This window comes from Phaseolus vulgaris, chromosome 4, assembly GCF_051622355.1.
Source record: "Phaseolus vulgaris cultivar YP4 chromosome 4, ASM5162235v1, whole genome shotgun sequence".
NCBI classification, from domain to species: Eukaryota; Viridiplantae; Streptophyta; class Magnoliopsida; order Fabales; family Fabaceae; genus Phaseolus; species Phaseolus vulgaris.
The window spans coordinates 2336700-2362729 of record NC_143501.1 but is presented as its reverse complement, the minus strand read 5'-3'; the positions used below and the strand labels follow the sequence as shown (position 1 = coordinate 2362729).

The 26030-nt window shown below is 36.9% G+C and overlaps 3 protein-coding genes and 2 pseudogenes across 6 annotated transcripts in view; all 5 read left to right on the top strand.

The window, feature by feature from the left end:
* LOC137836723 (putative phospholipid-transporting ATPase 8) overlaps positions 1–6258 on the top strand; it is a 90723-nt pseudogene extending 84465 nt beyond the window's left edge. The window contains exon 10 of the transcript XR_016520484.1: positions 5212–6258. The product of XR_016520484.1 is annotated as a putative phospholipid-transporting ATPase 8 (transcript). The remainder of the gene's footprint in view (positions 1–5211) is intronic.
* LOC137836351 (putative disease resistance RPP13-like protein 1) lies at positions 924–25746 on the top strand. Its single transcript, XM_090301268.1, has 2 exons — positions 924–4418; positions 25449–25746. The coding sequence occupies exon 1, from the start codon at positions 1037–1039 to the stop codon at positions 4352–4354; it is 3318 nt and encodes a 1105-aa protein (XP_090157394.1). The 5' UTR covers positions 924–1036; the 3' UTR covers positions 4355–4418; positions 25449–25746.
* Positions 7142–25746, top strand: LOC137836695 (putative disease resistance RPP13-like protein 1). Its single transcript, XM_090301263.1, is given in 2 exon segments — positions 7142–10643; positions 25449–25746. A coding segment is annotated over 1 exon segment (3369 nt). The 5' UTR covers positions 7142–7222; the 3' UTR covers positions 10592–10643; positions 25449–25746.
* LOC137836691 (protein RST1-like) lies at positions 11618–19762 on the top strand (annotated as a pseudogene). Its single transcript, XR_016520482.1, has 13 exons — positions 11618–11626; positions 11848–12031; positions 12119–12305; positions 12418–12518; positions 13091–13166; positions 13630–13761; positions 13837–13918; positions 14055–14127; positions 14545–15421; positions 15521–15817; positions 16495–17137; positions 17304–17354; positions 19430–19762. The product of XR_016520482.1 is annotated as a protein RST1-like (transcript).
* Positions 21472–25746, top strand: LOC150027781 (putative disease resistance RPP13-like protein 1). 2 transcript variants are annotated; one of them, XM_090301262.1, is made up of 3 exons: positions 21472–24310; positions 24353–25022; positions 25449–25746. In XM_090301262.1, the coding sequence occupies exons 1-2, from the start codon at positions 21584–21586 to the stop codon at positions 24998–25000; spliced, it is 3375 nt and encodes a 1124-aa protein (XP_090157388.1). In that variant the 5' UTR covers positions 21472–21583; the 3' UTR covers positions 25001–25022; positions 25449–25746. The 2 variants fall into 2 exon arrangements, with proteins under 2 accessions (XP_090157388.1, XP_090157387.1); XM_090301261.1 differs by having other exon boundaries at positions 21472–25022.
* Positions 25747–26030: the final 284 nt, after the last annotated feature.

Below are 26030 nucleotides of genomic sequence, written 5' to 3'. Positions count from 1 at the left end.
TATATATATATGTATATGTAAACATTTAATAAATTAGTAAAATATATGAAATTAAAAATTATAGTAATTGAACTGAGGATGGAGTTAAAATAATAATAAAATGTCCAATTCAGGTGCTAATTTTTAACGTGCTAAAATTTTATATTGAAGAACATAAAAAACAAGTCTTTTTCATCATGGTAACGCATGTATCAGAAACACAAATTTTGACTTCATCACAGAAGCAGGTTTCAACAACAGTGACAAGGGTTCCTTGGCATCTTCATCATCATGAAAAAGCAATTGATGATATTTAGCAACAATTGAATCTTAAAAAAATAGAACATCTAATACATGGAACTTTGCACAGTTTTATTATTCTAGTCGTCACAGTATTATATTATGCCAAAGTTTTAAAAATATTCTTCGACATTTTTATAGTAACTTCTTCCAAAAATTTGTCAAAATGCAAAATGTTTTGAGGTGCTGGTAAAATCTTTTTATATCTTTAATATCGCCATCAATAGAACACTATATTTCCACTACCAAAAACATATCCTATTTATTTAAGAATAAATATCTAGCTTTATAAGACCCTTTAAGTATCCCACCATCTTATTTCATTCTGTCCCTATATACACAAGTTCTAAAAAACACCTCATACGTTACAAACGGTAACTAATTAAGCTAGCCTGGAAATTCATAAACAAAGTATAAATATTATAAAATAAAATCCAACAACATACATTAAGAAACAAATCGGATCATTAACAAAAAAAAAAAAAACGTAGACATAAAATAGATATGCTTAATTATAATATATCTGAAGTTAGAGAATATGAAAGTTTACGAGGCATATTTGTTTATTGCATCTTATTGTGAGACATCCATTCATGGATTACAGCTGTGAATATTTTTTTTATCAGAAACCATTGATGGGAAGACTTAAAAAAGGTCTTGGTTGAGCAGCCATCAAAGAGAAAGATTCCTTGCACTTAATCACTGTCCATTTCAAATCACACACTTCCATTCACTTCATTTCCAACTCCTTCCTACCATGGCAGCAGAACTTGTTGGTGGTGCTCTTCTTTCCGCCTTTCTTCAGGTTGCATTCGACAAGCTGACTTCTCCTCAACTTCTGGACTTCTTTCGTGGAAGAAAACTTGATGAGAAGCTCCTCGCCAATTTGAACATCAAACTGCATTCCATCAATGCTCTCGCTGATGATGCTGAACTCAAGCAGTTCACAGATCCACACGTCAAAGCATGGCTTTTTGCTGTCAAAGAGGCTGTCTTTGATGCAGAGGATCTTTTGGGTGAAATAGACTATAAACTCACCAGATGCCAAGTCAAAGCTCAATCCAAACCTCAAACCTGTACTTACAAGGTATCAAATATCTTCAACTCTATTTTCACTTCATTTAATAAGAAAATTGAATTTGGGATGAAAGAAGTCCTAGAGAAACTAGAATATCTTGCAAACCAAAAGGGTGATCTTGGTTTGAAGGAGGGTACTTATTCTGGTGATGGATCAGGTAGTAACGTGCCACTGAAATTGCCATCATCTTCTTTGGTGGTTGAAAGTGTTATTTACGGCAGAGATGCTGACAAAGATATAATCATTAATTGGCTCACATCTGAAACCGACAATCCTAACCACCCATCAATACTTTCCATTGTGGGCATGGGTGGCTTGGGTAAGACCACACTCGCCCAGCATGTGTACAGTGACCCAAAGATCGAGGATGCAAAATTTGATATCAAAGCATGGGTCTGTGTTTCTGATCATTTTCATGTTTTGACAGTGACAAGACAAATTCTTGAGGCAATCACAAATAAAAAAGATGACAGTGGGAACCTAGAAATGGTTCACAAAAATCTGAAAGAAAAATTGTCAGGAAAGAAGTTTCTTCTTGTTTTGGATGATGTTTGGAACGAAAGACCAGCAGAATGGGAAGCTGTGCGAACTCCTCTTAGCTACGGGGCTCCAGGAAGTAGAATTCTTGTCACAACTCGCAGTGAGAAAGTTGCTTCTAGCATGAGGTCTAAAGTGCATCTTCTAAAGCAATTAGGAGAGGATGAATGCTGGAAAGTTTTTGAAAATCATGCATTAAAAGATGGTGATCTTGAATTGAATGATGAGCTAAAGGAGATTGGTGGAAGGATAGTTGAGAGGTGCAAGGGATTACCTTTAGCTTTGAAAACAATTGGATGTCTTTTACGCACAAAGTCATCCGTTTCAGATTGGAAGAACATATTGGAAAGTGAGATATGGGAGTTACCAAAAGAACACAGTGAAATTATTCCTGCGTTATTTTTGAGCTATCGCTATCTTCCTTCTCATCTTAAAAGGTGCTTTGCTTATTGTGCCTTATTCCCCAAAGATTATGAGTTTGTGAAGGAGGAGTTAATTTTGTTGTGGATGGCGCAAAATTTTCTACAAAGTCCACAACATATTAGACATCCAGAAGAAGTTGGTGAAGAGTACTTCAATGATCTTTTGTCAAGGTCTTTCTTTCAACATTCAGGTTTCGGGAGACGTTTCCTCATGCATGACCTTATGAATGATTTGGCAAAATATGTTTGTGCGGATTTCTGTTTCAGGTTGAAATTTGATAAAGGCCAATGTATACAGAAAACAACTCGTCATTTTTCATTTGATTTCGATGATGTCAAAAGTTTTGATGGTTTTGGGAGTTTAACAGATGCTAAAAGACTTCGTTCATTTCTTCCTATCTCACAAGTTTTGACTCACGATTGGAATTTCAAGATTTCCCTACATGATTTGTTTTCCAAGATTAAGTTTATACGCGTGTTATCTTTCTTTGGTTGTTCAGACATTAGAGAGGTCCCGGATTCTGTAGCTGATCTTAAACATCTTCATTCGTTAGATCTTTCACGTACTACGATACAAAAGCTACCTGACTCAATATGTTTGCTCTATAACTTACTAATATTGAAGTTGAACTATTGTTTCATTTTGGAGGAATTGCCCATAAATTTGCATAAACTTACCAAATTGCGTTGCCTGGAATTTGAAGGTACAAGAGTGTCAAAGTTGCCAATGCATTTTGGAGAATTGAAGAATCTTCAAGTACTGAGTACATTTTTCGTGGACAGAAATAGTGAGCTAGGTACTAAGCAACTAGGAGGACTCAATCTTCATGGAAGGCTATCAATCAATGACGTGCAGAATATTTTGAATCCTTTGGATGCATTAGAAGCAAATGTGAAAGATAAACACCTTGTGGAGCTAGAATTAGATTGGAAGTCGGACCACATCCCTGATGATCCAAGGAAAGAAAAGGAAGTACTTCAGAATCTACAACCTTCCAATCTCTTGGAGAATTTGTCAATGAGGAACTACAGTGGTACAGAATTCCCAAGTTGGGTATTCGATAATTCGTTATCAAATCTGGTGTTCTTAAAGTTGGAGGACTGTAAATATTGCCTATGTTTGCCTCCCCTTGGACTTTTGTCATCACTGAAGACCCTTGAGATTGAAGGGTTTGATGGAATAGTGAGCGTTGGTGCTGAATTTTATGGGAGCAACTCTTCGTTTGCATCCTTGGATTGCTTGGAATTCCAGAATATGAAGGAATGGGAAGAATGGGAGTGTAAAACTACTTCTTTTCCACGTCTTGAAGAGCTTTATGTGGGTGGATGTCCGAAACTGAAAGGTACGAAAGTAGTTGTTAGTGATGAGCTCAGAATTAGCGGAAACAGTATGGACACATCGCATACTGATGGCATCTTTCGACTACATTTCTTTCCAAAGCTCTGTTCTCTTAAACTGATAGACTGCCAAAACCTAAGAAGAATTTCACAGGAGTACGCTCATAATCATCTCATGAATCTATATATTCATGATTGCCCTCAATTTAAATCATTCCTGTTTCCCAAACCCATGGAAATCCGGTTTTCGTCCCTTACTGCTCTGTATATAACTAAGTGTCCAGAAGTTGAGTTGTTCCCAGATCGAGGTTTTCCGTTAAATATAAAAGAAATGTCTCTTTCATGTTTAAAACTTATCGCCTCCTTGAGAGAGAGCTTGAAATGTCTTGAAAGCTTGTGTATTGGAAATTTGGACGTGGAGTTTTTTCCCGATGAAGTTTTGCTACCACCCTCTATCACCTCTCTACGAATCAATCATTGCCCAAATCTTAAAAAGATGCACTACAAGGGTCTCTGCCACCTCTCCTCTCTCACACTTCTTAATTGTCCCAGCCTTCAAAGCTTACCAGCGGAGGGTCTCCCTAAATCCATCTCTTCTCTTGCAATATGGGATTGTCCATTGCTGAAGGAGCGTTGTCAGAATCCAGATGGCGAAGACTGGACAAAGATTGCTCACATCCAAGAACTGGATGTTTGGTGATAAGATGAGTCAGAAGTTCAAAATTAGGCGTGCACCTATTTCAATATGTCTGCCACTTCAACAGGTTCCAATTCTCCACAATATCTTCAAAATTATTTCAATTGTCGTGTTCAAAATAAATTTCAACCAAATATGTTTCCTATTTTTAGACAGTGAAGGTTGTCTGTATTTGGAAGTTGTGGTGGCCTCATCTTCATTTATCTTGCTATATGAATATGAGTATATTTGTTTTCATAGTCACATTTTCCCTTCTTTCATTTACTTCATGCTATGGCAGTTTCTGAGAAAGAAAAATGAACTTAAACTTAATAATAGATCACTGAAACTGGAGAAAAAATGACCCCAAAAATTTAGTTGTTAACACCACTACTGATTCCTGAATGTATTATTGAAAAGATGAATGGAAACTGCAGTGCACATAAAGGACATTCGATGTGGAATTTTCAACATGTGTCTCTTTCAAGTTTCAAACTTATGGCCTCTCTGAGAGAGACCTTGGATGTAAACACATGTTTTCCAAGCTTGTGTATTGAAAAGGTTGACATGGAGTCTTTTCCCGATGAAGTTCTGCTGCCACACTTACTTTGAACACAAATCTTGAAAATCCAGCCTCCAATGCTTACCAGAGGAGGGTCTGCCCAAATCCATCTCTTCTCTTACAATTTGAGAATTTTCATTGCTCAAACATTGATCGGAGATTTGTTTGATCTCCCACACCTTGATCTAAAAATTTAGTTGTACAAAATCTCTTATGCTAATGTATTATGTATCCATGACTCGTCTACTGATTTCTTTTGTTGGTTTGTTAATTTCAAATTAATGATTTGATTGATAATCACATTATCTTTTTTTCACAGTATTCCAATCTTCGGTTGGCAGAGGATCCTAATCTTCGGTTGGGAATGGCATTGAAGCAGTGAGCATTGCAAATAGCTTTTACTTCTGACATTACATTTTCCTCCTCAGATTTCCATTTATTTATAAAATTTAACTGTAAAAGGTTTTCTAGTTAAACTTAATGTTGTCCACCAAACTCTTCATGGGTCTATTGCTTCTAAATTTGCTTTTCAAAGAACAAAATAGAGCGTACTTTTCTGCAATGCACACCACTGTTTCAATTAATTATGCTACTTTCAGTTTTGAAAACTAACAATTAAGGTAAGAAAATTGAAAAAAAGTGATGAATATAGAAAGACAAATAGACTAAATATTATGCAAGATGTACCAAACACTATGTCAGGCAGAAACAAAAGCTAGATTAAATTAAAGATTAAATATTTCAAGTCATATATAAAATGAGAATGAATGCTGCGTGTGGTTTGAGACTGAATGGTTGTGTTGTCAGCATTCACACATTTACACATTTAACTGTTCAAAATTTCATTGCACTTGATAGGCTGCCTTTTCTCTCATGATTTTTTGAAAATCTGCATGACAGGTATTTAAGAAATCACTCTTCAATCTTCAACAAAATTGAATAGATTGCATCTCATTAAGTATCCATTCTCAATCAATTCTGATTCTTTGGAAAAAAAATCATGTCTCTCCTGTTTTATTTCAAATCTAATAAAGTGATAATTAAGTATGTTTTGCTGTTTTATTACCTCTCCTTAGTCCACAATCTGAAGATTCTCCTGCAACAGAAAAATTGTGCATACAAGTGTAAAGACTCTGAACAGCAACTAACAAAAGTGTGAAGTTATGTTTGGTCCTGTATAGAAGGAGATAAAAAGGTATTCTTGGGAGCCAACACCTTTCTAGAAACCTTGTATATTCAAACTGTCACCTCTTGGACTCTTAGATTAGAGAAATCAACTCATGCAATTCACAATTTCAACTCATTGTTGAACTGTCAGATGATACTTTGTGGCGTTATTCTCTTCCACCATGGATCCTCAAATTTCCAATAACTCTTAGAAGGAATGAGTCTTTTGTTATGATTGATCTACAACTAAACATTGATTTCTGTTAAAAGTCTGTTTACATTGTTTAAAAAATTGTATTGCTACCTAATTAATAGACAAATGACCTCGCTTCTGGAACTAAAATATTTAAGTCAATATGATAAATACATTTATATAAATTAATTAAAGATTAGATGAAAAGTAAAGATACAAGCTACAAAAGTAATTAAACATTTTTTTTTAAAATTTTGAAAACAATATAAAATTGAAATTATAAATATTTAAAAAATCTGGCAATTAAGAAAACAGAGAATATCAGTTCAGAGGTGATTGTTTGAAATTCAGCACAGTAGATATTAATGAAAGAAGACCCTTGCTTGTGATAACCAAATTGCTCTTAATATTTATTGCCTCAGTATTTCACAAAGAAGCTGAGACATATCACGGAAGAATTTCCAAATGATAAGAATGTTTTTCTTTTTAACTTGAAATACATAAAAAAACTGTTAAATAATTATTTAAGTGATCGCTATTTAAGGGTATCTTCTTTCCACTAATTGAAGGTACAGATAGAATAATAAAATAACTACCTAGAACACACCATTATTGTCAGACTTTTATTCATTAAATATCATATCACAAAATAAACAATTATTTCTTGACTTTGGTTCTATCGACCTTATTCAACTCACCAAAACCATTGAATATAAAACTAATGAAACATAAAATATATATCCAATGTTTAAACCCAACCATCAATAACTCTATGATTGGCTGAACCTGTGAATGCAACGAATAATTGTGGAATTAAGGTTTTAAGAAAGACTCAAAGAAAAGTATGTTCCACCATCTTTAAAGTCAAGTCATCCTTTCTAAAATACTTTACTACTCATCCTATCAATACATATTGTATCCATTTCAACTTATTCATTACCATTCTTCCAATCATTTTCCAATTCCTACCATGGCAGCAGAAGTTGTTGGTGGTGCTCTTCTTTCCGCCTTTCTTCAGGTTGCATTCGACAAGCTCGCTTCTCCTCAATTTCTCGACTTCTTTCGTCGAAGAAAACTTGATGAGAAGCTCCTCGCCAATTTGAACATCAAGCTGCACTCCATCAATGCTCTCGCTGATGATGCTGAACTAAAGCAGTTTACAGATCCACACGTCAAAGCATGGCTTCTTGCTGTCAAAGAGGCTGTCTTTGATGCAGAGGATCTGTTGGGTGAAATAGACTATGAACTCACCAGATGCCAAGTCCAAGCTCAATCCCAACCTCAAACCTTTACTTACAAGGTATCAAATTTCTTCAACTCTACTTTCACTTCATTTAACAAGAAAATTGAATCAGAGATGAAAGAAGTCCTGGAGAAACTAGAATATCTTGCAAACCAAAAGGGTGATCTTGGTTTGAAAGAGGGTACTTATTTTGGTGATGGATCAGGTAGTAAAGTGCCATCATCTTCTTTGGTGGTTGAAAGTGTTATTTACGGTAGAGATGCTGACAAAAATATAATCATTAATTGGCTCACATCTGAAATCGAGAATCCTAACCACCCATCAATACTTTCCATTGTGGGCATGGGTGGGTTGGGTAAGACCACACTCGCCCAGCATGTGTACAGTGACCCAAAGATCAAAGATGCAAAATTTGATATCAAAGCATGGGTTTGTGTTTCTGATCATTTTCATGTTTTGACCGTGACAAGAACAATACTTGAGGCAATCACTGATAAAACAAATGACAGTGGGAACCTAGAAATGGTTCACAAAAAACTGAAAGAAAAATTGTCAGGAAAGAAATTTCTTCTTGTTTTGGATGATGTTTGGAACGAAAGACCAGCAGAATGGGAAGCTGTGCGAACTCCTCTTAGCTATGGGGCTCCAGGAAGTAGAATTCTTGTCACAACTCGTGGTGAGAAAGTAGCTTCAAGCATGAGGTCTGAAGTGCATCTTCTAAAGCAATTAGATGAGGATGAATGCTGGAAAGTTTTTGAAAATCATGCATTAAAAGATGGTGATCTTGAATTGAATGATGAGTTAATGAAGGTTGGTAGAAGAATAGTTGAGAAGTGCAAGGGATTACCTCTAGCTCTGAAAACAATTGGATGTCTTTTATGCACAAAGTCATCTATTTCAGATTGGAAGAACATATTGGAAAGTAACATATGGGAGTTACCAAAAGAACACAGTGAAATTATTCCTGCGTTATTTTTGAGCTATCGCTATCTTCCTTCTCATCTTAAAAGGTGTTTTGCTTATTGTGCCTTATTCCCCAAAGATTATCGGTTTGTGAAGGCGGAGTTAATTTTGATGTGGATGGCCCAAAATTTTCTACAAAGTCCACAACAGATTAGACATCCAGAAGAAGTTGGTGAAGAGTACTTCAATGATCTACTGTCAAGGTCTTTCTTTCAACAATCAAACCTCGTAGAAATTTTCGTCATGCATGACCTTCTGAATGATTTGGCAAAATATATTTGTGCGGATTTCTGTTTCAGGTGGAAATTTGATAAAGGCCGATGTATACCGAAAACAACCCGTCATTTTTCATTTGAATTCAGTGACGTCAAAAGTTTTGATGGTTTTGGGAGTTTGACTGATGCTAAAGGACTTCGTTCATTTCTTCCTATCAACCAAGGTTGGAGTTCTCAATGGAATTTCAAGATTTCGATACATGATTTGTTTTCCAAGATTAAGTTTATACGCATGTTATCTTTTAGTTATTGTTCATTCCTTAGAGAGGTCCCGGATTCTATAGGTGATCTTTCACATCTCCATTCGTTAGATCTTTCCTCTACATAGATACAAAAGCTACCTGACTCGATATGTTTGCTCTATAACTTACTAATACTGAAGTTGAAATTTTGTTCAAAGTTGGAGGAGTTTCCCTTAAATTTGCATAAACTTACCAGATTGCGTTGCCTGGAATTTGAAGGTACAAAAGTGAGAAAGATGCCAATGCATTTTGGAGAATTGAAGAATCTTCAAGAATTGGATAAGTTTATCGTCGATAGAAATAGTGAGGTTAGTACTAAACAACTGGGCGGGTTGGGAGGACTCAATCTTCATGGAAGGCTATCAATCAATGACGTGCAGAATATTTTGAATCCTTTGGACGCATTAGAAGCAAATGTGAAAGATAAACACCTTGTGGAGCTAGAATTAGATTGGAAGTCGGACCACATCCCTGATGATCCAAGGAAAGAAAAGGAAGTACTTCAGAATCTACAATCTTCCAATCACTTGAAGCATTTGTTAATCAAGAACTACAGTGGTATAGAATTCCCAAGTTGGGTATTCGATAATTCGTTATCAAATCTGGTGTTCTTAAAGTTGGACGACTGTAAATACTGCCTATGTTTGCCTCCCCTTGGACTTTTGTCATCACTGAAGACCCTCCTAATTACAGGGTTAGATGGAATAGTGAGCGTTGGTGATGAATTTTATGGGAGTAACTCTTCGTTTGCATCCTTGGAGAGCTTATACTTCGACAATATGAAGGAATGGGAAGAATGGGAGTGTAAAACTACTTCTTTTCCACGTCTTGAAGGGCTTCATGTGGATAATTGTCCGAAACTGAAAGGTACGAAAGTAGTTGTTAGTGATGAGCTCAGAATTAGCGGAAACAGTATGGACACATCGCATACTGATGGAGGCACCGACTCTCTTACAATCTTTCGACTACATTTCTTTCCAAAGCTCCGTTCTCTTCAACTGATAGACTGCCACCACATAGAAAGAATTTCACAGGAGTACACTCATAATCATCTCATGAATCTAAGTATTGATGATTGCCCTCAATTTAAATCATTCCTGTTTCCCAAACCCATGCAAATCCTGTTTCCGTCCCTTATCGGGCTGGAGATAACTAAGTGTCCAGAAGTTGAGTTGTTCCGAGATGGAGGTTTGCCATTAAATATAAAAAAAATGTCTCTTTCATGTTTAAAACTTATCGCCTCCTTGAGACAGAACTTGGATTCCAACACATGTCTTCAAAGCTTGACTATTGAAAAGTTGGACGTGGAGTGTTTTCCCGATGAAGTTTTGCTTCCACGCTCTCTCACCTTTCTACGAATCGCTCATTGCCCTAATCTTAAAAAGATGCACTACAAGGGTCTCTGCCACCTCTCCTCTCTCTCACTTCATACTTGTCCCAGCCTTGAATGCTTACCAGCGGAGGGTCTCCCCAAATCCATCTCTTCTCTTACAATCTTCGATTGTCCATTGCTGAAGGAGCGTTGTCGGAATCCAGATGGCGAAGACTGGGGAAAGATTGCTCACATCCAAAAACTGGAACTGGATGATTGCTCAGATGAGTCAGAAGATGAGTGAGAAGTTCAAAATTAGGCGTGCACCTATTTGAATTTGTCTGGCACTTCAACAGGTTCGAATTCTCCACAATATCTTTGTACCTTTTCGATTACCATTTTCTTAGTTGCAAACGGTAACCCTATAATTGCCATTTTCCAAAAAAGAGCATCACATGTTATACTTCTTAAACTCATGATATTTATTAAAGGAGGATGGCTCAACTATGTTTTTCATGAATCAATTACTTTTATTTTACTCTTATTTTCGTGCAAAATTATTTCAATTCTTCTGTTGAAATTAAATTCCAACCAAATGTGTTTTGAAAGTAGGAATTAGAATATACATTATCATGATTGGAAAAAAAATTTAATTTTAAATTTAATTTAATTTTATAAAATTTATTTATAACTTTTTTTGTATTCGCTTATAAACATTTTTTTTTTTTTTTAGTGAATGTTTTCAACTCAGACATGAAATTAAATATTTATGAAAAAATGTTTTAATGGTTTTGATGTAGGTCAAATTTGTTGTTTTAAAATTGACGATTCATACGTGAATATGTGATGCATTTAAGTGCCAATTTTCTTTTATATGTGGTGTTCGTTAATCCGAAACAATTCATTATTGGGTTTAGGATTTTTTTAAATTATTTTTTTAGGAAAATTCTCCTTACATCCAACCTTTTTAACCTGCATCCAACACATTGTTAGAAAGAGATTGTTACTTTCTAACAAAAAATTTCAAAATAAAATTAAAAAAGTATCATTTCGGAAAAATAATTCTAGAACACAACAATATATGTTCTATAGAAAGAAAAATTGAAAACATATTTCATATCTACATGTCTTCAATGGCACCCTGGTGGCGATGAGCCCGTATGTGAACTCTTTATGCGCTTGTTAACTGTACAGAAAGATATTGGGTTAGCATGGTTACCTGGTTTGTCATCAACTATTGTATCATTATTCATAATCATTGTTCAATCAGAACTTGAACACGAACAAATTTCTATACTGAAACTCCTTCTCTTGATCCTGAAGTGGAAATATGATAGTGGTATGTTTTCTATAGCTGTCTTGATTTTGAGGTTTAAGCATGCATGCAAGTCCAATGCACTTTCATTTTCCATCAAGTTCTAAGTCAATCTCTAAAGTGTTCATATTTCATATTTTCATGGAAAAGATGTTTATGAATTTTCCAGGATACTGCTCTTGCATACTCTTTCTTTGTCTAGTTGCAAATAATAGACTTTAAGAAATATGTATATGTTTTTTCAGGATGGAGAATCTTCTTCCAGAACTTCCCTTCTGAAGTTGACTTTACCGGGATTGAATCAAAGTGAAATAATGTATGATAGACCAGCATCTTGGGTTTCCCATTTAAGAGGGTTCTGTCTGTCAATTGTTGACCAACGAAAATCTTCATTACCTCTCTCACATTCTCAGGAAGTGTTTCTGAATGGTATAACCTTTTAGCTTTTGTGAAATGGAGTTATAGTTGTGTTAAAGGATGCAAGAAATTAATGTTATTTCAATGTCTGCCTTGCAGAGATGCCCTTGTTACTCAGTTCTGTTCTCAATGTTTTATTGATACATCCATCAATGGGGCTGCTTCTGTCGATTCTTTGTCTTCCATTGCCATTATGGATCCCAAACTAGGAGTTCCTTTGTTGCTAACAATTATGTTTTACAGTAATATATTCAGAAGAAATGATGTCAATTGCCATGATATGCTGGTAATTTCTCCATTTTGTAGTGACACTTATTGCATGTCTTACCTTGTTCTTTTGTCTCCCATCATATGTACATTATTTTTCTTCCTCTCTTATTTTTTGGTTCTTTTTGCAGTTAAAAGTTTTTGAAATGCTGCCATCACTTGCTTCACACTCGGCAATGATTCCACTTGTTGTTCAAACTATCCTGCCAATGCTTAACAAAGATGCAAAAGTGTGCGTACACCAGCTAGATTGTATAAATGTGTATTTTGTTTGGTTCTTTTAAAAAAATAATATTGTTATTATTATATTATTCTTGCTCATTAGTATCCTGTTTTTGGAGAGATGATGTGTACCATTGAGGTCCCTTTTTTAGCATTGAGTATAACATAAAAATGTAATCAAAGTATGTGAATTCTGAGCTGCTTTTGTCTTTAGTTGGAAAATGGAACATAATGACATCCAAAAGCCAATTTTGTCTTTATAATTTCTGCTTTTCCTTTGTATTATTTTCAGGAGCCTTACTGGTTTTTTAATATTCTTTGCTAATGACATATCCCTTCTGTACTTGTGCCCGTAAATATAAGTACAAATCTAGTGCTCTGGATACGGTTGTATAGCCTAAATCATCATCTTCTTCTTCTTCAAGTCACCATGGTGGAGGGTGTTTGGTTTTAAAGATAGAAAATTCGTTGTGGTGCTTAAATGTCATCCTGGCCTTGAAACTAAAATATGATCATTTTGCATTTTTAAAAATATTAAATATACATGCAATTTAGTTTTAAATACTTTTCCTCAACATGCAGCTCATTACATTCTACGGCAACTAGATTGCTTTGTCGAACCTGGGAGACTATTGATCGAGCCTTTGGGAGTTTGCTAGTGAGCTTTTCACTCTACACTTTCCTGTATCTCCATTGCAACAAATATTATTTTAGGTGGACATGCATGCATAACTATTTTATGCTGAAGATGAGAGACTTGAGAGGACATATTCACCCAAGCAAAGTTCAAACTTAAATCCACAATTCTTTGATGCTAAGTAAACAGTTCTTACACATAAAACCACAATTCTTTCTGTACTGTGATATATTCTTGTGAATCCATGAAAAGGTCACATAAAAAGGTTTTCTATAAATTTATGTACAATCTGAAAGTTTGGCATTTTGTCTGTCTCATTCTTTCTATCTTTTGTCCATGCAACATATTTCTTAGATTTTTATTGAGGATTGAAATTCCAATTTTGTTTGAGTATTTTACAGTCCCTGGCCATGTCTTCAAAATCTTACTACAGTAAATTTTTCCTATATATATATATATATATTTTACATTTGTCTCTATCTAGGGTGTCTTGCTCCCTAAAGGGTTCACCAATTTCACATCTGAGAGAGAAATCTGCATCAGCATGGCTGCTTCCATTCGAGATGTTTGCCATAGAAGTCCTGATAGGGGTGTTGATCTCATCTTGTCTGTTTCGGTATGCTCTGCCTGTACTGTTTTCTTGATTTTCTTTTTGCAGTGCATCCTTTGATGAGAAATTACGGTTTAACAGTCTTGCATTGAGAACCAAGATCGTGTAATTAAAGCTCTAGGCTTGCAAAGCCTTGCCTTCCTGTGTGAAGCTGATGTGATTGGTAATTTTCTAAACATATTTGTGGAACAATACTATACCAAGGAATAGTAATTTATGCATTTACAATTGTTTGATACCAGATCATGTTCAATTTATTTGTTAAATAGCATTCTGATCTGATATGTTGACTTCTTTAGATTTTTACACTGCATGGGATGTCATTGCAAAGCATGTGCAAGGTTACAAAGATGATCCTATTCTTGCTCATAGGTAAGCATGTCTAAGATTCCTCTGCATACACTTATACGTTGTCGACATAGATTATAATAATGATGGTGGTGAATTATAGAAAATGAAAAATTAGAAGTTATATCCCAACTCATCAAGTGACATTGACAACTTCAAAAATTTTCATTCTTGAGGATCATGAATTTTCTTAAACAAAATATTGCTTTACGTATTTATCTTCTTCCAGTTAGGTTCCCAATTTCCATTGTAGTAGGATAGTTGAGAAGTAAGAATGCTACTACACACATGAAGGCTAAAGTCAGAGTTTTAAATGGAATATTCTGTCAATTTTATTAATTTTTTTCAATTTGGTTCACTCTTGAGAGAAACTTATTGATAAGATTTTCTGGCATTGCATTTAAGTGATTGTATGAACTTCCAGGTTCTTTTTGATGGCAGAAGTTCCCTTGTAAAAGGAGCATGTGGTGTTGGATTGGGTTTTTCTTGCCAAGATCTTCTTACCAGGGTTGAAACTTCTGTTACCTCTACTGTGATGAAAGAAACAGAGAAGATTCCAGAATCTGAATTGCTAGGAAGAATTATTACTTCCTTAGCTACAATGATTCAACAGAGAGCTCGATGTTTTTCTGATGTTTTAGACAGTCTATGTTCATGCTTTCCACTGGGTTCATATGAAATAAGTGGTAAAGCATATGAACAAATATCTGACAACACTGAAGACTTGGAAGAAGATATCTGGGGTGTTGCTGGACTTGTTCTGGGTCTAGCTAACTCCATTAGTGCAATATACAGAGCTGGAGAGTTGGAGACAGTTATTAAGATAAAGAACTTGGTAATATCATGACTTCCATATGTGCATTCACTAGTTGAAATAAAAACTTTTCTAGGGAAAGAATCTGAAATTGTTTTAGCACTAGGATCCTGTATTGCACTTCCCACTATAGTAGCTTTTTGCCAGAGAATGGAATTGATGGATGATGCTGAGTTGGAGCACATTGTGATTGCCTATAAAGAGTTGATTTCCGAGTTAATTTCTGTGAAAAAGTCTGGCATTTCGCACCATAGTATGCTGATGGCATCATGTGCTGGAGCAGGGACTGTACTTTCTTGTATATTGAATGAAGGTGTTTACTCTATTGAGGCTTAACACGTTAAATGTTTACTAGAACTGTTCAGGAAATGTTACGTGAATGCTTTCCCTTCTCTTGTTCATCTTGGTGGCATGCTAGGAGTTGTTAATGCTATTGGAGCAGGTGCAGAAATTTTGGTCAATATGAATTTTCCAAAGTACACTAAGCAATCTGATTATCAGAAGGTAATTTACCTTTTTGATAAAAATTGATACCAGCTATCTCATCGTATTATTTATTTTTTTCTTGCTTCATATTTAAATATCTTACTATTTAAAAAACAGGAGTCTTCCTCTGTAATGGGCCCTCTCCTATCAAGTTCTGATTTTGAACCATACTTGACATCATTGGTGCAAGAGTTGTTTCTTGTGGCACAGAATTCTGATACTCAGCAGCTACAACAGTTTGCTTCCTGGGTGCTTGCCTTCCTTCGACATCATTTATGGTCCAGGGAACTTTTGGGGGTTGATAGTGATAGCAGTGTAGCTGAAACTAGTTCAAAATCTGTTTCCCATAGTTTTTCTGAGGACAGTGTTGTTTTGAAGCTTAGTTTGTGGCTTATGGATTTCAAATACACTGAGGTAAATGTTTTATTTTGTATAAATTTTTATATATATTTATTCATTTGCTTGCTTGCATTGGACTACTTTCCTTCCCATCTGTAACTCTTTTTTTCTGTTTATTCTCCTTTCTTTGTCCGATAGAAGGTGTGATCCTTTGCTTTTAATGTCTAAGTTGATGCTTAATTTTTCTTTTTAGAATTATGTAAACAGATTTTCTTATCACGTTTGGGAGTTGAAAATCAAACTAACTACAAAAGTAGCTTAAAATCCATAAATCATTTAGTCATGATTATATATAAATTTGAAGTGTCCACTGGAAGCTAGTTGTTGGGATTTGAACTTAAGTGTTTTTTTAGAAGTCTTATGAATGAATTTAATATTACACTTTTTCGTGTACCCTTTTTAATTACTGGCTTAAACAATAAAATCATCTTGGTTTTTTGTTGATCTTGGTTATTCGATGATATTCATCATTGCATTATTTCTTACATGTTTTGTGCCATTGCGTAAACTGAATTCAACACAGTAACTACTTCTGCTTCTCCTATTTAATTATTTTTTTCTTTGATTTTGGCATGGGTGTGTGTATATGATAAACTTCCGTTGTACATCTATATTTTCTATTACAATAGTTTTATGATATGTTTTTTTGTTAGTACTTCTCATTTTTCTCTTATTTTGTCATCCAAATTCAGCCCGGAACTGTTGACACAGTCATTGCTGTATTAAGGTGTCTTTCTAGAGCTCCCAGGTTGCCATGCTTGGATTGGGGCTCAATTATTAGGCGTTGTATGAGGTATGAGGTCAAAGTTGTTGAATTGCTACCCAAAGACTCTACTTGCAAGAATGGAACTCTTGGGGAGGAATCCACCATGTTTGCAATGGCTCATGCAAATCAATTTGATTCGCTTCTAACTTTTCTTGATGAGCTATCTGACTTTTCCAGATTGAGAACACTTGAAATAAATCTGCAGTCATGTCTGCTAAACCATCTGGCAGACCTTGTAAAAGTGTTTTCAAACTCCAGGCTTGAGAAACTATTTGGTGATGTGAGCAATCACTTATTGTCTTTTACTTCATATATAGAGTCGGGCACTTACCACAAAAGCTTGTTATCTATTTCATGCTGGAAAGGTCTCTATGAATGCCTGGACGAGGTTTCTGTGGATACATCTAGTCACATATCTCATATTGAGAGGTGCATGGAAGTTGTATTTACTTTATTGCCGGCAGTTCAATCTTCTGTAAGTGTAGTGTCAGGGGATGTCAGAGGAATGGTCCAAGGCTGTAAGATGCTTAGGGAAGGCTCCAGAAAGTTGGCTATTGGATTTCTTGAAGGTATGGTGTCCATACATGATATATTGTACGATATCTCTTCATCCAACTTTCCCCATCAAGAAAAATATTGAGTTCTGTCACACAATAATAGTAGTAATCTTTTACAATATGTGATAATTTCTATTGTTTGTTGCCTGTATTATGTTATGAGATGTTTTAAAAACAGTGGCTTATTGATGCTGTTGAAATTAGCTGCGTATCCAGTTTTCCTTCCACGGTAGTAGTTCCTTACTGATTATCACAACTTATTTGTAGTTAAGGGTGGGCAAAAAATCCAAATTACAAAATCCAATCCATAAGGATCCAAATCCATATTAGTTTTAATCCATTTAAATGGATTTATCTTAAATCCAAATCCATATTTTTGGATTTTAAATCCAATCCATTTAATTGGATATGGATTAGATATGGATTGGATATATTTTTGGATTATCCAAATTGCATTTTGGGTTGGGTTTTGACTTGGTCCGATCCAAGTTGAGCCAAGACAATCCGGGCCGATGTCGAGCAGAGCAGGCCCGAACCGATGTCAGGTCGTTCGGACCCGGGTCGTTGTCGAGTGTCCGGGCTCGAACTGATGTCGAGTCGTCCGGGCCGAGGCCGATTCCGAGCTGAGCGGGCCAAGGTCAATATTGAGCCGAGCGGGCCCAGGTTGATGTCAAGTTGAACGAGCCCGGGCTGATGTCAAGTCGAGTGGGCCCGAGCCGATGTCGAGTCGAGCGGGCTCGGGCCGTTGTCATGGACCTAGACTGATGTTGAGCTGAGCAGGCCTGGGCCGATGTTGAGCAGAGCGGGCACGGGCCAATGTCGATTCGAGCGGGCTAAAGCCTATGTCAATCCGAGCGGGCACAGGCCGATGTTGATTCGTACGGGCCTGGGCCGATCTGGAGTCGTACGGGCCCGGGCCAATCTCGAGTCGTATAGGCCCGGGCCAATCTCGAGTCGTGCGAGCTCAAGCTGATCTCGAGTCGAGTTGTACGGGCCCGGGCCAATGTCGAGTTGTACGGGCCTGGGCCATTGTCGAGTCGTATGGGCCCGGGCCGATCTCTAGTCGTACGGGCCCGGGTCGATGTCGATTCGTAGGGGCCCGAGCCGATCTCGAGTCGTACGGGCCCGGGCCGATGTCGAGTCGTACGGGCACGAGCGGATCTCTAGTCGTACGGGCCCGGGCAGATCTTGAGTCGTACGGGCCCAGGCCGAGCTCGAGTCGTACGAGACGGGGCATCGAGTCGTGCGTGCCCAGGCCGATCTCGAGTCGTACGGGCCCAGGCAGCTGTCGTGTCATACGGGCCCGGGCCGAGCTCGAGTCGTACGGGCCCGGGCCGAGCTCGAGTCGTATGGGCCCGGGCTCGAGTCGTACGGGCCCGGGCCTTGAGTCGTACGGGTCTGGGCCTTGAGTCGTGCGGGCCCAGGCCGATATCGAGTCGTACGGGCCCAGGCAACTGTCGTGTCATACGGGCCCGGGCAGCTCTCGAGTCGTACGGGCCCGGTCCGATATCGAGTCGTACGGGCCCGGGCCGATGTCGAGTCGTACGGGCCCGGGCCGATGTCGAGTCGTACGGGCCCGGGCCGATGTCGAGTCGTACGAGCCCGGGCCGATGTCGAGTCGTACGGGCACGGGTCGATGTCGAGTCGTATGGGCCTGGGGCGATCTCGAGTCGTATAGGCCCGGGCCGATGTTAAGTCGTACGGGCCCGTATCGATCTTGAATCGTACGGGCCCAGGCTGATGTTGAGTTGTTCGGTCCTGTGCCTAATGTCTTGTCGTCTGGGCTCGGGCCGATGTCGAGCTGAGAGGGCCTGTTCGATGTCGAGTTGTCCGGGCATGGGCCGATCTCGAGTCGTCCGGGCCCGGACTGATGTCGAGTCGTCCAGGCCCGAGTCGATTTTGGTGTGCGTCCAGGTTGAGTCGGCTTAGGCCCAGTTTGAGCCAAGTTAGTGTATGTTCATATCAAAATGGATTTAATGTAATTGACAAAATGGATTTAACAAAGTGGATTTAATCTAGATTCAATCCACTTTAAATGGATTTAAAAAGAAATCCAAATATATGTGGTTTTGTTAAAGTGGATGTGGATTTTAAATCCAATCCATTTATTTGGATTTGGATTGGATGTAGATTGGATTTTGCCCACCCCTATTTGTAGTAACTTTCAGGCATATCATGGAAAAATTCGAAAACTAAATTCAACAAGAATTGGTGTGCTATAAGAGGGTTGCATATTCTTTATTTGAAAAAGATAAATGCATTAATTTTCAGACATTCATTTGTTTTGGAGCTTACTTTGTGCAGGCACTGCAGTTTCTTGGTCTGTTATCTGCTTCATGCTGCAAGTATATGCCCTTTATGATCGTGGACCAACAAATGGTAGTGAATGATCTACCAGTCACCCTTGTGTCTCTTCTAGCAGACCAAAACTGGAATGTTGTTGCTGAAACTGTCGCGTCGCACCTCTTTTCATCGACAGAACGCATATACAACTGGGCTGTGCAAATAGCAGATGGTTCCTATATTCCTGGTTCCCAACCCATCGATGAAAGTGAGAATCGAATGGCTGTTTTTCTGCTCAAAGTGATGCATCAAACATGTGTATTACTTAAAAATTACTTGCCATTGGATAAGTAACTCCGGCTCTCCAGCATGGTTATTGCTTGAACTATAGTCCCCAAAATACAAGATTATGACACTGAAATTGTTGCATACTCAAAACAACACCCTCACCATCACCATGCTACACGCAGCACGATGTTCTTGGGAATTGAGCTTTGGCATTCATGGAATGTGGACAATACTGAGTTATTTCTTCCATTCCTGATTCGGTTCGGAATTCAATTGAGAGAGGACACAGTGTTGAACAGAAGCCAACCGTGTGGAATGTCTCTGACAAAGCATGGAGCTGTTGTACATACACATTTCAATGCACTAAAATTCGGCAGAAACATAATGCATGTTGTACCTTTATTTTTGTGTTCTTCTTACACATGTACTATAGTTCTAACCTTGGGGTTGTTCACCGAAATATGTAATGCATTTCGATTAGATTACACAAGAAAAATTATTGTGTTCCAAACCCTTGATTCCAAAGTTGAGTGAATGCTTCCATTGGAATGCCTAGTTATAGACAGTTTATGTTCATGCTTTCCACTGGGATCTTAAAACATAAGTGCTAAAGTATGTATGAAGACTTGGAAGAAGATATTGGGACTGTTGCTGGGTCTAGCTAACTCCATTCATGCATTATACAGACCTGGAGTATATATATATATATATGTAAACATTTAATAAATTAGTAAAATATATAAAATAATAATAAAATGTCCAATGCAGGTGCTAATTTTTAACGTGCTAAAATTTTATATTGAAGAACATAAAAAACAAGCCTTTCAGGATGGTAACACATGTATCAGAACACAAATTTTGACTTCATCACAGAAGCAGGTTTCAACAACAGTGACAAGGGTTCCTTGGCATCTTCATCATCATGAAAAAGCAATTGATGATATTTAGCAACAATAGAATCTTAACAAAATAGAGCATCTAATACATGGAATTTTGCACCAGTTTCATTATTCTAGTCGTCACAGTATTATAGTAGCATGACCAAGACGATTATGCCAAACTTTTAAAAATATTCTTCAACATTTTTATAGTAACTTCTTCCCAAAATTTGTCAAAATGCAAAATGTTTTTGTTTCCACTAAAAAAACATTTCCTATTTATTTAAGAATAAATATCTAGCTTTATAAGACCCTTTAAGTATCCCACCATCTTATTTCATTCTGTCCCTATATACACAAGTTCTAAGATCGCATATCAAAATTTAATAAAAAATTCATATCTAATTACTATCCACCTCAAAAAATAAAAAATAAAAATATCTAATTACTATTCACTTTAGAGTTAGTAAATGGAGCAATATTAAAAAAATTATGACAATTTTTAAATAAAAGTAAAACCAATTTAAGATCTTTCAAAATAATAAAATTAAAAAAATATAAATGAAGAGATAAAAATATTGAACCAAATTGAAAAAAGGTGACAAATGAAGAGACAAAGAAAGACCAATAAACCAAATCTTGGTTAATTCACAATAACTGCTGCATATACTAAACTGGGTTAATTATCTCATGAGATACGCAATTAAGTGAATAAAGAAAGGATGAGAATTAGTACATAAAATAGATATGCTTAATTATAATATATCTGAAGTTAGAGAATATGAAAGCAATTAAAGTTTAAGAGGCATATTTGTTTATTGCATCTTATTGTGAGACATCCATTCATGGATTACAGCTGTGAATATTTTTTTTATCAGAAACCATTGATGGGAAGACTTAAAAAAGGTCTTGGTTGAGCAGCCATCAAAGAGAAAGATTCCTTGCACTTAATCACTGTCCATTTCAAATCACACACTTCCATTCACTTCATTTCCAACTCCTTCCTACCATGGCAGCAGAACTTGTTGGTGGTGCTCTTCTTTCCGCCTTTCTTCAGGTTGCATTCGACAGGCTCGCTTCTCCTCAACTTCTAGACTTCTTTCGTAGAAGAAAACTTGATGAGAAACTGCTCGCCAATTTGAACATCATGCTGCATTCCATAAATGCTCTCGCTGATGATGCTGAACTAAAGCAGCTAACAGATCCACACGTCAAAGCATGGCTTGTTGCTGTCAAAGAGGCTGTCTTTGATGCAGAGGATCTGTTGGGTGAAATAGACTATGAACTCACCAGATGCCAAGTCGAAGCTCAATCCCAACCTCAAACCTTTACTTCCAAGGTATCAAATTTCTTCAACTCTACTTTCAGTTCATTTAACAAGAAAATTGAATCAGGGATGAAAGAAGTCCTGCGGAGACTAGAATATCTTGCAAACCAAAAGGATGCTCTTGGTTTGAAAAAGGGTACTTATTCTGATGATAATGATAGATCAGGCAGTAGAGTGTCACAGAAATTGCCATCATCTTCTTTGGTGGTTGAAAGTGTTATTTACGGTAGAGATGCTGACAAAGATATAATCATTAATTGGCTCACATCTGAAATCGACAATCCTAACCACCCATCAATATTTTCCATTGTGGGCATGGGTGGGTTGGGTAAGACCACACTCGCCCAGCATGTGTACAATGACCCAAAGATAGAAGATGTAAAATTTGATATCAAGGCCTGGGTTTGTGTTTCTGATCATTTTCATGTTTTGACCGTGACAAGAACAATTCTTGAGGCAATCACTGATAAAACAGATGATAGTGGGAACCTAGAAATGGTTCACAAAAAACTGAAAGAAAAATTGTCAGGAAAGAAATTTCTTCTTGTTTTGGATGATGTTTGGAACGAAAGACCAGCAGAATGGGAAGCTGTGCAAACTCCTCTTAGCTATGGGGCTCCAGGAAGTAGAATTCTTGTCACAACTCGCAGTGAGAAAGTTGCTTCTAGCATGAGGTCTGAAGTGCATCTTCTAAAGCAATTAGGAGAGGACGAATGCAGGAAAGTTTTTGAAAATCATGCATTAAAAGATGGTGATATTGAATTGAATGATGAGTTCATGAAGGTTGGTAGAAGAATAGTTGAGAAGTGCAAGGGATTACCTCTAGCTCTGAAAACAATTGGATGTCTTTTGAGCACAAATTCATCCATTTCAGATTGGAAGAACATATTGGAAAGTGAGATATGGGAGTTACCAAAAGAACACAGTGAAATTATTCCTGCGTTATTTTTGAGCTATCACCATCTTCCTTCTCATCTTAAAAGGTGCTTTGCTTATTGTGCCTTATTCCCCAAAGATTATGAGTTTGTGAAGGAGGAGTTAATTTTTTTGTGGATGGCCCAAAATTTTCTACTGAGTACACAACATATTAGACATCCAGAACAAATTGGGGAAGAGTACTTCAATGATCTACTGTCAAGGTGTTTTTTTAACAAATCAAGCGTCGTAGGGCGTTTCGTCATGCATGACCTTCTGAATGATTTGGCAAAATATGTATATGCGGATTTCTGTTTCAGGTTGAAATTTGATAATGAACAATATATACAGAAAACAACCCGTCATTTTTCATTTGAATTCCGTGACGTCAAAAGTTTTGATGGTTTTGAGAGTTTAACTGATGCTAAAAAACTTCGTTCATTTTTTTCTATCTCACAATATGGGAGATCTCCATGGGATTTCAAGATTTCGATACATGATTTGTTTTCCAATATTAAGTTTATACGCGTGTTATCTTTCCGTGGTTGTTTAGACCTTAGAGAGGTCCCAGATTCTGTAGGTGATCTTAAACATCTCCAATCGTTAGATCTTTCATCTACAGAGATACAAAAGCTACCTGACTCGATATGTTTGCTCTATAAGTTACTAATACTGAAGTTGAGCTCTTGTTCAATGTTGGAGGAGTTTCCCTCAAATTTGCATAAGCTTACCAAATTGCGTTGCCTGGATTTTAAAGGTACAAAAGTGAGAAAGATGCCAATGCATTTTGGAGAATTGAAGAATCTTCAAGTACTAAGTATGTTTTTCGTGGATAAAAATAGTGAGCTAAGTACTAAGGAACTGGGCGGATTGGGAGGACTCAATCTTCATGGAAGGCTATCAATCATTGACGTGCAGAATATTGGGAATCCTTTGGATGCATTAAAAGCAAATTTGAAAGATAAACGCCTTGTGGAGCTAAAATTAAATTGGAAGTCGGACCACATCCCTGATGATCCAAAGAAAGAAAAGGAAGTACTTCAGAATCTACAACCTTCCAATCACTTGGAGATTTTGTCAATCTGGAACTACAATGCTACAGAATTCCCAAGTTGGGAATTCGATAATTCGTTATCAAACCTGGTGTTCTTAAGCTTGCTGGACTGTAAATACTGCCTATGTTTGCCTCCCCTTGGACTTTTGTCATCACTGAAGATCCTTGAGATTGAAGGGCTTGATGGAATAGTGAGCATTGGTGCTGAATTTTATGGGAGCAACTCTTCATTTGCACGCTTGGAGAAGCTGACATTCTTCAATATGAAGGAATGGGAAGAATGGGAGTGTAAAACTACTTCTTTTCCACGTCTTCAAGAGCTTCTTGTGTTTAAATGTCCGAAACTGAAAGGTACGAAAGAAGTTGTTAGTGATGAGCTCAGAATTAGCGGAAACAGTATGGACACATCGCATACTGATGGAGGCACCGACTCTCTTACAATCTTTCGACTACATTTCTTTCCAAAGCTCCGTTCTCTTAAACTGATAGACTGCCAAAACCTAAGAAGAATTTCACAGGAGTACGCTCATAATCATCTCAAGTATCTACGTATTTATGAGTGCCCTGAATTTAAATCATTCCTGTTTCCCAAACCCATGCAAATCCTGTTTCCGTCCCTTACTGTGCTGCATATAGTTACTTGTCCAGAAGTTGAGTTGTTCCCAGATGGAGGTTTGCCATTAAATATAAAAAGAATGTCTCTTTCATCTTTAAAACTTATCGCCTACTTGAGAGGCAACTTGGATCCCAACACATCTCTTCAAAGCTTGTATATTCACAATTTGGAGGTGGAGTGTTTTCCCGATGAAATTTTGCTGCCACGCTCTCTCACCTCTCTACAAATCCAATATTGCCAAAATCTTAAAAAGATGCACTACAAGGGTCTCTGCCACCTCTCCTCTCTCACACTTGAGGTTTGTCCCAGCCTTGAATGCTTACCAGCGGAGGGTCTCCCCAAATCCATCTCTTCTCTTGCAATATGGGATTGTCCATTGCTGAAGGAGCGTTGTCGGAATCCAGATGGCGAAGACTGGACAAAGATTGCTCACATCCAAAAACTGAAACTGGATGATTGGTCAGAAGATGAGTCAGAAGATGAGTCAGAAGATGAGTCAGAAGTTCAAAATTAGAATTTGTCTGGCACTTCAACAGGTTAGAATTCTCCAGAATATCTTTGTACCTTTTCGATTACCATTTTCTTAGTTGCAAACGGTAACCCTATAATTGCCATTTTTCAAACAAGAGCAGCACATGATATACTTGAACTCAACTACGTTTTTCATGAATCAATTACTTTTATTTTACTCTTATTTTCGTGCAAAATTATTTCAATTTTTCTGTTGAAATTAAATTCCAACCGAATGTTTTTCCTAATTTTAGAATACTACGAAAATCGTGAAGGTGGTTTGGCATTTGGCATCCATTCCGAACAGAGTATTCTGTGTTCTTATTTCATGTTACTACAGTTTCTGACAAAAAAAATGAACTTAAACTTAATAATAGATCACTGGAACTAAATGATCTAAATGGAACAATGTGCTTATGCTTTTGTTTCTTTCTACCTTATTTCTTCCACAGCTCTTCCAAAGTTGGTGTGTAGCACTGTACCATGATATTATACAGAGGAAATAAGTAGAAGACCTTGAAATTGGGTTCTGATGAGGAGTTCCTGTACAGTTCCCGAGCAAACTCCAACATCTGAGAGACAAATTGAGAGAATGGAGTTTTGAAATGCAAATACTTTAAACATTAATTCTTAGAACATTGTAGATTGGAAAGTGGATTTCTGAACCAAACTGTTTTGTTGAACCTCTTAGTGGGTCTATTTGATTCTAAACTTGTCTTTGAAGAAATAAAATAGAACCCACTTTTCTTATTAGACCTTGTACACTTTTTTTAATCTTCTTTTTTTTCTAATGAATGTTTCTCAATTTGTTTCTAGTGTAGTTCAAAAGTTTCATTTTATGCATGCTTTTGAAAAAAAAATCACTTACAAAGAAAATAAATCCTACTTTTATCAACGAATAGATATTACATTTTGCTTTTACATCTACCCTAACCTCTTTTAAAAAAAATTTAGTCAGAAATCATTCTTTTTAAAAAAAATTTATTTTATAATACCTAAAATCTACAATATTTTTACAAGGATTTAACATGCAG